The 13,048-nt window shown below is 37.6% G+C and overlaps 1 protein-coding gene across 25 annotated transcripts in view; it reads right to left on the bottom strand.

Annotated features, from left to right (window-relative positions):
- The window catches only part of CENPC (centromere protein C), a 295,773-nt gene that overhangs the window by 48,110 nt on the left and 234,615 nt on the right, over positions 1–13,048 (bottom strand). For 19 of the 25 annotated variants that reach the window (XM_075203541.1, XM_075203629.1, XM_075203558.1 and 16 more), the window contains 6 exons: positions 10,610–10,675; positions 10,350–10,424; positions 6,693–6,758; positions 6,436–6,510; positions 2,779–2,844; positions 2,520–2,594 (listed from right to left, as the gene is read on the bottom strand). In XM_075203541.1, coding sequence (XP_075059642.1) covers positions 2,520–2,594; positions 2,779–2,844; positions 6,436–6,510; positions 6,693–6,758; positions 10,350–10,424; positions 10,610–10,675 — 423 coding nt within the window. The remainder of the gene's footprint in view (positions 1–2,519; positions 2,595–2,778; positions 2,845–6,435; positions 6,511–6,692; positions 6,759–10,349; positions 10,425–10,609; positions 10,676–13,048) is intronic. The other 6 variants (XM_075203499.1, XM_075203482.1, XM_075203507.1 and 3 more) reach the window with 6 other exon arrangements.

Below are 13,048 nucleotides of genomic sequence, written 5' to 3'. Positions count from 1 at the left end.
ATACTGTGAACGCCCACAGTAACAATGCGCATATGTGCGTGAAGAGGCGGAGGGAAGCTGAATGTAAATCCAAGCATAATATAGTAAAGACCTGTTTACGTAAAGACCTGTAGAAATACGCATATACGCCTGTTAGGAGGTGTATAATTTGCACCTGCTACAGGATAGAGTCAAATCAGCAATGATGATGATAACTTGGCAGACAAACATGATGCCGATGCAGAGCAAGGCACATCAAGATGTGTATTGCTCAGCATATGGGTAGATATACGCTATTTTGCATGCTCTTCTTTTCTTACGTCCGTTTTACGACCATTTCTGCATCAGTTCAATTATACCATTACAATGGTAAATGTAACAGTTCATACAAAAAAGTTGGTAATAACTTTCCACAGAACGAGACCATTGAGAATCAACATGTAAATAATATTAAATGCATCTTTTAATGGACACTATATGAAATAACTCAACTTTAGATGTGTATAGTGGTGTGCTTCTGTTTTATTTCTACTCCTAATCTGCTTCGATAATCCAAAATGCAAACTTAGCTTGACGGCCATCTTAAACAGAAGTACTGTTTACCAGCTCCTGAAACTCCGATATGTCTATCCAAATATATTTGGGACATTTCATCCCTTGCACTGCTTCGGGAGACAAATTTTAACAGTGCTCTGAACTAGGGCATATCCCACACTACAGCCTGAGAAGCTTGCGCTGCTGTGACTTCTGCCGTCTTCCATCCCTCAGAAGGGACCCGTAAAACTGATGGTCAATTATGGATGACCAAGTTTGGTTCCGCCTTCGCTGTAAACACAGAACTGGGCCAAACGCCACCCACAATTGCGGGTCATTGGAGCAGACTCCTTTACAGACAGCCCTACTTTCGCGGAGCTTCACAACCCTGGTAACATTGTAATATAACCAGCATCCATTAAAGCTGCCCAGATCCAGCGGAAACCACAGGATTCCAATCCACACACCATTTGCTGCACTTGGAGCTCCATCACACTGGCTACCGGGCACCACCAACATACATATGTAATGAAATGCATTGATATGTAAAAAATTGTATTGATTTCTCCAAGATTCAGCGTGAACAATGGCACAAGAGAGACATGCCCTTTTTACCTTTGATATATGCTCACTGCTTAGAGCCCCTAGAGGCTAAAATCCGTGCTAATACTGATTTTTATTATTTTTTTTTTTAAAGTAATTTTTATTTGGGTTTTTTCAAAAGAAAACGATGAGTTTGAAACATACCAAGAGAATGTACAAACATACTGTATACATATGAAATTCAAAAATGTTTACACACAATAGTAAGAAAGACCAAGATAAATTATCTAAAATCCGGTATGTTATTCATGGAAAAGAAAAATGCTGTTTGTTTTTATTTTTCAGAGGGAGGGGGGAGACGAACAACGGGGCAAGGAAAGGTTTTAGGGATGGGGAGGGGTACAGGAAAATATTCTGCTCATTGTTTTGTGCATCAAATTATAGGGAAGAGGAGCGTTAACCCGTATGGTTATATGGAGATCAAATTAATTTAGGATTTTCTAAAACTTATAAGCGAAGTGATCCCTCTTAAACCTGACGGTGGAACATATCCAAACACCAGAGATTTGTCAAACGGTTGTCAAGGGGCTAATACTGATTTTAAAGGGATCCAACTTGATCCCCGCCATTACCATATTTCCACTTTTTAATAATATCACTTGCAGTTCACCATGTAATATCAAGCAGGGATGAAATTTCACGAACCATCTTATTGCAAAGGTGGCATCCTATCACAGTACCACGCTTGAAGTCACTGAGCTCTTCAGAACGGCCCATTTGGTACCACAAATGTTTGCAAATGGAGACTGCATGACTAGGTGCTTCATTTTATACACCTCTGGCAACGGGTCTGATTGAAACACCTCAATTCAATAATTAAAAGGTGTGGCCAAATACTTTATGCCCATATAGTGTGGTATGTGCTGCTGTGAATGTTCCAATCCTCTGCACCAGCTTATTTTATACCTGCCAACTTCAAAACTAGGAATATCACAGATGATCAAGTCTATGAAGACTGAATACAGCAAAGTGCTCAAACCCTCTGTATTTAGAAATGTATGGCTAAATCTATCAATTACTCTGGAGCATTAGGATGGGAATGATTGGCATTCATGCAAACCCATGCCCAAAATAAAGGACATGCACACAGCAAAGAAGACAATTCTGCACTTCTGGCACCCACAATCAGCCAATGCTTGCTAGCCTGGGATGGACAACGGATCTTTTAAATTACTGGTACTGATTCATATATTTTGTATTCATATACACAAAAATAAAAAGCAACATACCAGCAAGTGAATTACTTTTTGTATCTGGATCTGAAATAACACCTAAACCATCCAATATCGTTTGGTCATATGGGTTTGAAATAATTAAACAGATATATTAAAATCTGAAATACACATTGGAATGAATTTCAAACTTCAAAGTAGAAAACTACTAGAAGAACGAAAAAAACATACCTGCTAATTCACTATGGTTAGTCTTTTTTGTCTTTTTTCTTTGCCTCTCTATGGTATATTCGTCATCTCCTAGTTCTTCACAAAATAAGACATTTACCATGAATATAATTTAAGTGTGTTAAGCGCTGCACAAATGCCATCGGCAAACATACAGTAAGTCAATTTCTGCAATTGACCTGTTACAATTGTAAAAGTCACTGTTCGAACCATAATTAGGAATCAGAAGAAGAACAACAACAACAACAAAAAAAAAACATACCTGCTGATTCACAGTGGTTAGTCTTTTTTCTTTGCCTCTCTCTGGTATTATTTTCATCTCCTAATTCTTCAAAAAATGTGAAATTAGTCACATATACCATGAATACAATTTGTATGTTAAGTGCAGCACAAATACCAATGATAAACATACATTAGGTTCATTTCTGCACTTCACTGTCAAAAGTCAGTTACAACTGTAAAAGTCACAGTTCAAAACATGAGTTGGTAACCATTTTCCACAGAAAGAGACCACAGATTAAGTTAAAATAAATGTATCCCATATAGCGCTAAGGCTGTGTACACACTACAGAGGGTCCATCCATTCAGATCTCCATAGGGTTTACAGAGTCACAATCTTTTCAGACAATGGTTATGACATAAAGAGCACAGATCTGAAGGTAAATCTTGTAAAAAGTGTATAGTGTATACACATGAATCGACATACTGATCGGGATTTTCAGCTGTTGGTAAACTCGTTAATGATATTGCATCGGGAAAAATTTTGCATAGTGTGTATCCAGCCTTAGATGTGTGCCTTTTCCTTTTTAACTATTTATTTTCTGTTTCTACATCTAAAAAAATGATATGAACTACTCCATTACTACTACTCTACACAACCTAAGCAAATGATGTGAGAAGGTGGATGTTTCCTTTAAGAATACAAAACGAGTAATGTAATGACAACTGAATACAATACAAAAGAAGAAATGTAATGAGAATTGAAAAAGGCAATGTCTCCAAGATGAGTCAGATCTAAGTATTGTGTTGCGAACTGTGTCACTTCTTTATGTATATATTTTATAAAGAAAACGTACAGTGCTTCCACTGATGACATACAAAAATACAGTAAAATGTATAAAATATATCAAACGTCCTACTTTATGTCTCTCTTGCTATAATGCCAGTGTCAGCCCACGATTGAAGCAGACAGTGCAAAGAATGAGCACTGCATTACACTATTCTGTCTCTTTGCTTTCCTAATCAAATGGCTGCTTTTCCAGATTAGTATAAATCCATTGCACTAGTTAAGAGCTACATAATTTTTGTGTAGTGTGATATATGCTGAACAAACACCAATGGATTACATACAGTGGGCCCGGTGCAGAGAGGAACCTACTTCAGGTTGTATGTAATAATTCATACTGTGAACGCCCACAGTAACAATGCGCATATGTGCGTGAAGAGGCGGAGGGAAGCTGAATGTAAATCCAAGCATAATATAGTAAAGACCTGTTTACGTAAAGACCTGTAGAAATACGCATATACGCCTGTTAGGAGGTGTATAATTTGCACCTGCTACAGGATAGATTCAAATCAGCAATGATGATGATAACTTGGCAGACAAACATGATGCCGATGCAGAGCAAGGCACATCAAGATGTATATTGCTCAGCATATGGGTAGATATACGCTATTTTGCATGCTCTTCTTTTCTTACGTCCGTTTTACGACCATTTCTGCATCAGTTCATTTATACCATTACAATGGTAAATGTAACAGTTCATACAAAAAAGTTGGTAATAAACTTTCCACAGAACGAGACCATTGAGAATCAACATGTAAATAATATTAAATGCATCTTTTAATGGACACTATATGAAATAACTCAACTTTAGATGTGTATAGTGGTGTGCTTCTGTTTTATTTCTACTCCTAATCTGCTTCGATAATCCAAAATGCAAACTTAGCTTGACGGCCATCTTAAACAGAAGTACTGTTTACCAGCTCCTGAAACTCCGATATGTCTATCCAAATATATTTGGGACATTTCATCCCTTGCACTGCTTCGGGAGACAAATTTTAACAGTGCTCTGAACTAGGGCATATCCCACACTACAGCCTGAGAAGCTTGCGCTGCTGTGACTTCTGCCGTCTTCCATCCCTCAGAAGGGACCCGTAAAACTGATGGTCAATTATGGATGACCAAGTTTGGTTCCGCCTTCGCTGTAAACACAGAACTGGGCCAAACGCCACCCACAATTGCGGGTCATTGGAGCAGACTCCTTTACAGACAGCCCTACTTTCGCGGAGCTTCACAACCCTGGTAACATTGTAATATAACCAGCATCCATTAAAGCTGCCCAGATCCAGCGGAAACCACAGGATTCCAATCCACACACCATTTGCTGCACTTGGAGCTCCATCACACTGGCTACCGGGCACCACCAACATACATATGTAATGAAATGCATTGATATGTAAAAAATTGTATTGAATTCTCCAAGATTCAGCGTGAACAATGGCACAAGAGAGACATGCCCTTTTTACCTTTGATATATGCTCACTGCTTAGAGCCCCTAGTGGCTAAAATCCGTGCTAATACTGATTTTTATTATTTTTTTTTTAAAGTAATTTTTATTTGGGTTTTTTCAAAAGAAAACGATGAGTTTGAAACATACCAAGAGAATGTACAAACATACTGTATACATATGAAATTCAAAAATGTTTACACACAATAGTAAGAAAGACCAAGATAAATTATCTAAAATCCGGTATGTTATTCATGGAAAAGAAAAATGCTGTTTGTTTTTATTTTTCAGAGGGAGGGGGGAGACGAACAACGGGGCAAGGAAAGGTTTTAGGGATGGGGAGGGGTACAGGAAAATATTCTGCTCATTGTTTTGTGCATCAAATTATAGGGAAGAGGAGCGTTAACCCGTATGGTTATATGGAGATCAAATTAATTTAGGATTTTCTAAAACTTATAAGCGAAGTGATCCCTCTTAAACCTGACGGTGGAACATATCCAAACACCAGAGATTTGTCAAACGGTTGTCAAGGGGCTAATACTGATTTTAAAGGGATCCAACTTGATCCCCGCCATTACCATATTTCCACTTTTTAATAATATCACTTGCAGTTCACCATGTAATATCAAGCAGGGATGAAATTTCACGAACCATCTTATTGCAAAGGTGGCATCCTATCACAGTACCACGCTTGAAGTCACTGAGCTCTTCAGAACGGCCCATTTGGTACCACAAATGTTTGCAAATGGAGACTGCATGACTAGGTGCTTCATTTTATACACCTCTGGCAACGGGTCTGATTGAAACACCTCAATTCAATAATTAAAAGGTGTGGCCAAATACTTTATGCCCATATAGTGTGGTATGTGCTGCTGTGAATGTTCCAATCCTCTGCACCAGCTTATTTTATACCTGCCAACTTCAAAACTAGGAATATCACAGATGATCAAGTCTATGAAGACTGAATACAGCAAAGTGCTCAAACCCTCTGTATTTAGAAATGTATGGCTAAATCTATCAATTACTCTGGAGCATTAGGATGGGAATGATTGGCATTCATGCAAACCCATGCCCAAAATAAAGGACATGCACACAGCAAAGAAGACAATTCTGCACTTCTGGCACCCACAATCAGCCAATGCTTGCTAGCCTGGGATGGACAACGGATCTTTTAAATTACTGGTACTGATTCATATATTTTGTATTCATATACACAAAAATAAAAAGCAACATACCAGCAAGTGAATCACTTTTTGTATCTGGATCTGAAATAACACCTAAACCATCCAATATCGTTTGGTCATATGGGTTTGAAATAATTAAACAGATATATTAAAATCTGAAATACACATTGGAATGAATTTCAAACTTCAAAGTAGAAAACTACTAGAAGAACAAAAAAAACATACCTGCTAATTCACTATGGTTAGTCTTTTTTGTCTTTTTTCTTTGCCTCTCTATGGTATATTCGTCATCTCCTAGTTCTTCACAAAATAAGACATTTACCATGAATATAATTTAAGTGTGTTAAGCGCTGCACAAATGCCATCGGCAAACATACAGTAAGTCAATTTCTGCAATTGACCTGTTACAATTGTAAAAGTCACTGTTCGAACCATAATTAGGAATCAGAAGAAGAACAACAACAAAAAAAAAAAAAACATACCTGCTGATTCACAGTGGTTAGTCTTTTTTCTTTGCCTCTCTCTGGTATTATTTTCATCTCCTAATTCTTCAAAAAATGTGAAATTAGTCACATATACCATGAATACAATTTGTATGTTAAGTGCAGCACAAATACCAATGATAAACATACATTAGGTTCATTTCTGCACTTCACTGTCAAAAGTCAGTTACAACTGTAAAAGTCACAGTTCAAAACATGAGTTGGTAACCATTTTCCACAGAAAGAGACCACAGATTAAGTTAAAATAAATGTATCCCATATAGCGCTAAGGCTGTGTACACACTACAGAGGGTCCATCCATTCAGATCTCCATAGGGTTTACAGAGTCACAATCTTTTCAGACAATGGTTATGACATAAAGAGCACAGATCTGAAGGTAAATCTTGTAAAAAGTGTATAGTGTATACACATGAATCGACATACTGATCGGGATTTTCAGCTGTTGGTAAACTCGTTAATGATATTGCATCGGGAAAAATTTTGCATAGTGTGTATCCAGCCTTAGATGTGTGCCTTTTCCTTTTTAACTATTTATTTTCTGTTTCTACATCTAAAAAAATGATATGAACTACTCCATTACTACTACTCTACACAACCTAAGCAAATGATGTGAGAAGGTGGATGTTTCCTTTAAGAATACAAAACGAGTAATGTAATGACAACTGAATACAATACAGAAGAAGAAATGTAATGAGAATTGAAAAAGGCAATGTCTCCAAGATGAGTCAGATCTAAGTATTGTGTTGCGAACTGTGTCACTTCTTTATGTATATATTTTATAAAGAAAACGTACAGTGCTTCCACTGATGACATACAAAAATACAGTAAAATGTATAAAATATATCAAACGTCCTACTTTATGTCTCTCTTGCTATAATGCCAGTGTCAGCCCACGATTGAAGCAGACAGTGCAAAGAATGAGCACTGCATTACACTATTCTGTCTCTTTGCTTTCCTAATCAAATGGCTGCTTTTCCAGATTAGTATAAATCCATTGCACTAGTTAAGAGCTACATAATTTTTGTGTAGTGTGATATATGCTGAACAAACACCAATGGATTACATACAGTGGGCCCGGTGCAGAGAGGAACCTACTTCAGGTTGTATGTAATAATTCATACTGTGAACGCCCACAGTAACAATGCGCATATGTGCGTGAAGAGGCGGAGGGAAGCTGAATGTAAATCCAAGCATAATATAGTAAAGACCTGTTTACGTAAAGACCTGTAGAAATACGCATATACGCCTGTTAGGAGGTGTATAATTTGCACCTGCTACAGGATAGATTCAAATCAGCAATGATGATGATAACTTGGCAGACAAACATGATGCCGATGCAGAGCAAGGCACATCAAGATGTATATTGCTCAGCATATGGGTAGATATACGCTATTTTGCATGCTCTTCTTTTCTTACGTCCGTTTTACGACCATTTCTGCATCAGTTCATTTATACCATTACAATGGTAAATGTAACAGTTCATACAAAAAAGTTGGTAATAAACTTTCCACAGAACGAGACCATTGAGAATCAACATGTAAATAATATTAAATGCATCTTTTAATGGACACTATATGAAATAACTCAACTTTAGATGTGTATAGTGGTGTGCTTCTGTTTTATTTCTACTCCTAATCTGCTTCGATAATCCAAAATGCAAACTTAGCTTGACGGCCATCTTAAACAGAAGTACTGTTTACCAGCTCCTGAAACTCCGATATGTCTATCCAAATATATTTGGGACATTTCATCCCTTGCACTGCTTCGGGAGACAAATTTTAACAGTGCTCTGAACTAGGGCATATCCCACACTACAGCCTGAGAAGCTTGCGCTGCTGTGACTTCTGCCGTCTTCCATCCCTCAGAAGGGACCCGTAAAACTGATGGTCAATTATGGATGACCAAGTTTGGTTCCGCCTTCGCTGTAAACACAGAACTGGGCCAAACGCCACCCACAATTGCGGGTCATTGGAGCAGACTCCTTTACAGACAGCCCTACTTTCGCGGAGCTTCACAACCCTGGTAACATTGTAATATAACCAGCATCCATTAAAGCTGCCCAGATCCAGCGGAAACCACAGGATTCCAATCCACACACCATTTGCTGCACTTGGAGCTCCATCACACTGGCTACCGGGCACCACCAACATACATATGTAATGAAATGCATTGATATGTAAAAAATTGTATTGAATTCTCCAAGATTCAGCGTGAACAATGGCACAAGAGAGACATGCCCTTTTTACCTTTGATATATGCTCACTGCTTAGAGCCCCTAGTGGCTAAAATCCGTGCTAATACTGATTTTTATTATTTTTTTTTTAAAGTAATTTTTATTTGGGTTTTTTCAAAAGAAAACGATGAGTTTGAAACATACCAAGAGAATGTACAAACATACTGTATACATATGAAATTCAAAAATGTTTACACACAATAGTAAGAAAGACCAAGATAAATTATCTAAAATCCGGTATGTTATTCATGGAAAAGAAAAATGCTGTTTGTTTTTATTTTTCAGAGGGAGGGGGGAGACGAACAACGGGGCAAGGAAAGGTTTTAGGGATGGGGAGGGGTACAGGAAAATATTCTGCTCATTGTTTTGTGCATCAAATTATAGGGAAGAGGAGCGTTAACCCGTATGGTTATATGGAGATCAAATTAATTTAGGATTTTCTAAAACTTATAAGCGAAGTGATCCCTCTTAAACCTGACGGTGGAACATATCCAAACACCAGAGATTTGTCAAACGGTTGTCAAGGGGCTAATACTGATTTTAAAGGGATCCAACTTGATCCCCGCCATTACCATATTTCCACTTTTTAAGAATATCACTTGCAGTTCACCATGTAATATCAAGCAGGGATGAAATTTCACGAACCATCTTATTGCAAAGGTGGCATCCTATCACAGTACCACGCTTGAAGTCACTGAGCTCTTCAGAACGGCCCATTTGGTACCACAAATGTTTGCAAATGGAGACTGCATGACTAGGTGCTTCATTTTATACACCTCTGGCAACGGGTCTGATTGAAACACCTCAATTCAATAATTAAAAGGTGTGGCCAAATACTTTATGCCCATATAGTGTGGTATGTGCTGCTGTGAATGTTCCAATCCTCTGCACCAGCTTATTTTATACCTGCCAACTTCAAAACTAGGAATATCACAGATGATCAAGTCTATGAAGACTGAATACAGCAAAGTGCTCAAACCCTCTGTATTTAGAAATGTATGGCTAAATCTATCAATTACTCTGGAGCATTAGGATGGGAATGATTGGCATTCATGCAAACCCATGCCCAAAATAAAGGACATGCACACAGCAAAGAAGACAATTCTGCACTTCTGGCACCCACAATCAGCCAATGCTTGCTAGCCTGGGATGGACAACGGATCTTTTAAATTACTGGTACTGATTCATATATTTTGTATTCATATACACAAAAATAAAAAGCAACATACCAGCAAGTGAATCACTTTTTGTATCTGGATCTGAAATAACACCTAAACCATCCAATATCGTTTGGTCATATGGGTTTGAAATAATTAAACAGATATATTAAAATCTGAAATACACATTGGAATGAATTTCAAACTTCAAAGTAGAAAACTACTAGAAGAACAAAAAAAACATACCTGCTAATTCACTATGGTTAGTCTTTTTTGTCTTTTTTCTTTGCCTCTCTATGGTATATTCGTCATCTCCTAGTTCTTCACAAAATAAGACATTTACCATGAATATAATTTAAGTGTGTTAAGCGCTGCACAAATGCCATCGGCAAACATACAGTAAGTCAATTTCTGCAATTGACCTGTTACAATTGTAAAAGTCACAGTTCGAACCATAATTAGGAATCAGAAGAAGAACAACAACAACAAAAAAAAAAAAAACATACCTGCTGATTCACAGTGGTTAGTCTTTTTTCTTTGCCTCTCTCTGGTATTATTTTCATCTCCTAATTCTTCAAAAAATGTGAAATTAGTCACATATACCATGAATACAATTTGTATGTTAAGTGCAGCACAAATACCAATGATAAACATACATTAGGTTCATTTCTGCACTTCACTGTCAAAAGTCAGTTACAACTGTAAAAGTCACAGTTCAAAACATGAGTTGGTAACCATTTTCCACAGAAAGAGACCACAGATTAAGTTAAAATAAATGTATCCCATATAGCGCTAAGGCTGTGTACACACTACAGAGGGTCCATCCATTCAGATCTCCATAGGGTTTACAGAGTCACAATCTTTTCAGACAATGGTTATGACATAAAGAGCACAGATCTGAAGGTAAATCTTGTAAAAAGTGTATAGTGTATACACATGAATCGACATACTGATCGGGATTTTCAGCTGTTGGTAAACTCGTTAATGATATTGCATCGGGAAAAATTTTGCATAGTGTGTATCCAGCCTTAGATGTGTGCCTTTTCCTTTTTAACTATTTATTTTCTGTTTCTACATCTAAAAAAATGATATGAACTACTCCATTACTACTACTCTACACAACCTAAGCAAATGATGTGAGAAGGTGGATGTTTCCTTTAAGAATACAAAACGAGTAATGTAATGACAACTGAATACAATACAAAAGAAGAAATGTAATGAGAATTGAAAAAGGCAATGTCTCCAAGATGAGTCAGATCTAAGTATTGTGTTGCGAACTGTGTCACTTCTTTATGTATATATTTTATAAAGAAAACGTACAGTGCTTCCACTGATGACATACAAAAATACAGTAAAATGTATAAAATATATCAAACGTCCTACTTTATGTCTCTCTTGCTATAATGCCAGTGTCAGCCCACGATTGAAGCAGACAGTGCAAAGAATGAGCACTGCATTACACTATTCTGTCTCTTTGCTTTCCTAATCAAATGGCTGCTTTTCCAGATTAGTATAAATCCATTGCACTAGTTAAGAGCTACATAATTTTTGTGTAGTGTGATATATGCTGAACAAACACCAATGGATTACATACAGTGGGCCCGGTGCAGAGAGGAACCTACTTCAGGTTGTATGTAATAATTCATACTGTGAACGCCCACAGTAACAATGCGCATATGTGCGTGAAGAGGCGGAGGGAAGCTGAATGTAAATCCAAGCATAATATAGTAAAGACCTGTTTACGTAAAGACCTGTAGAAATACGCATATACGCCTGTTAGGAGGTGTATAATTTGCACCTGCTACAGGATAGATTCAAATCAGCAATGATGATGATAACTTGGCAGACAAACATGATGCCGATGCAGAGCAAGGCACATCAAGATGTATATTGCTCAGCATATGGGTAGATATACGCTATTTTGCATGCTCTTCTTTTCTTACGTCCGTTTTACGACCATTTCTGCATCAGTTCATTTATACCATTACAATGGTAAATGTAACAGTTCATACAAAAAAGTTGGTAATAAACTTTCCACAGAACGAGACCATTGAGAATCAACATGTAAATAATATTAAATGCATCTTTTAATGGACACTATATGAAATAACTCAACTTTAGATGTGTATAGTGGTGTGCTTCTGTTTTATTTCTACTCCTAATCTGCTTCGATAATCCAAAATGCAAACTTAGCTTGACGGCCATCTTAAACAGAAGTACTGTTTACCAGCTCCTGAAACTCCGATATGTCTATCCAAATATATTTGGGACATTTCATCCCTTGCACTGCTTCGGGAGACAAATTTTAACAGTGCTCTGAACTAGGGCATATCCCACACTACAGCCTGAGAAGCTTGCGCTGCTGTGACTTCTGCCGTCTTCCATCCCTCAGAAGGGACCCGTAAAACTGATGGTCAATTATGGATGACCAAGTTTGGTTCCGCCTTCGCTGTAAACACAGAACTGGGCCAAACGCCACCCACAATTGCGGGTCATTGGAGCAGACTCCTTTACAGACAGCCCTACTTTCGCGGAGCTTCACAACCCTGGTAACATTGTAATATAACCAGCATCCATTAAAGCTGCCCAGATCCAGCGGAAACCACAGGATTCCAATCCACACACCATTTGCTGCACTTGGAGCTCCATCACACTGGCTACCGGGCACCACCAACATACATATGTAATGAAATGCATTGATATGTAAAAAATTGTATTGAATTCTCCAAGATTCAGCGTGAACAATGGCACAAGAGAGACATGCCCTTTTTACCTTTGATATATGCTCACTGCTTAGAGCCCCTAGTGGCTAAAATCCGTGCTAATACTGATTTTTATTATTTTTTTTTTAAAGTAAATTTTTATTTGGGTTTTTTCAAAAGAAAACGATGAGTTTGAAACATACCAAGAGAATGTACAAACATACTGTATACATATGAAATTCA

Source organism: Mixophyes fleayi, chromosome 1, assembly GCF_038048845.1.
Source record: "Mixophyes fleayi isolate aMixFle1 chromosome 1, aMixFle1.hap1, whole genome shotgun sequence".
NCBI lineage: Eukaryota > Metazoa > Chordata > Amphibia > Anura > Limnodynastidae > Mixophyes > Mixophyes fleayi.
This window is presented reverse-complemented; position numbering and strand designations above follow the sequence as displayed.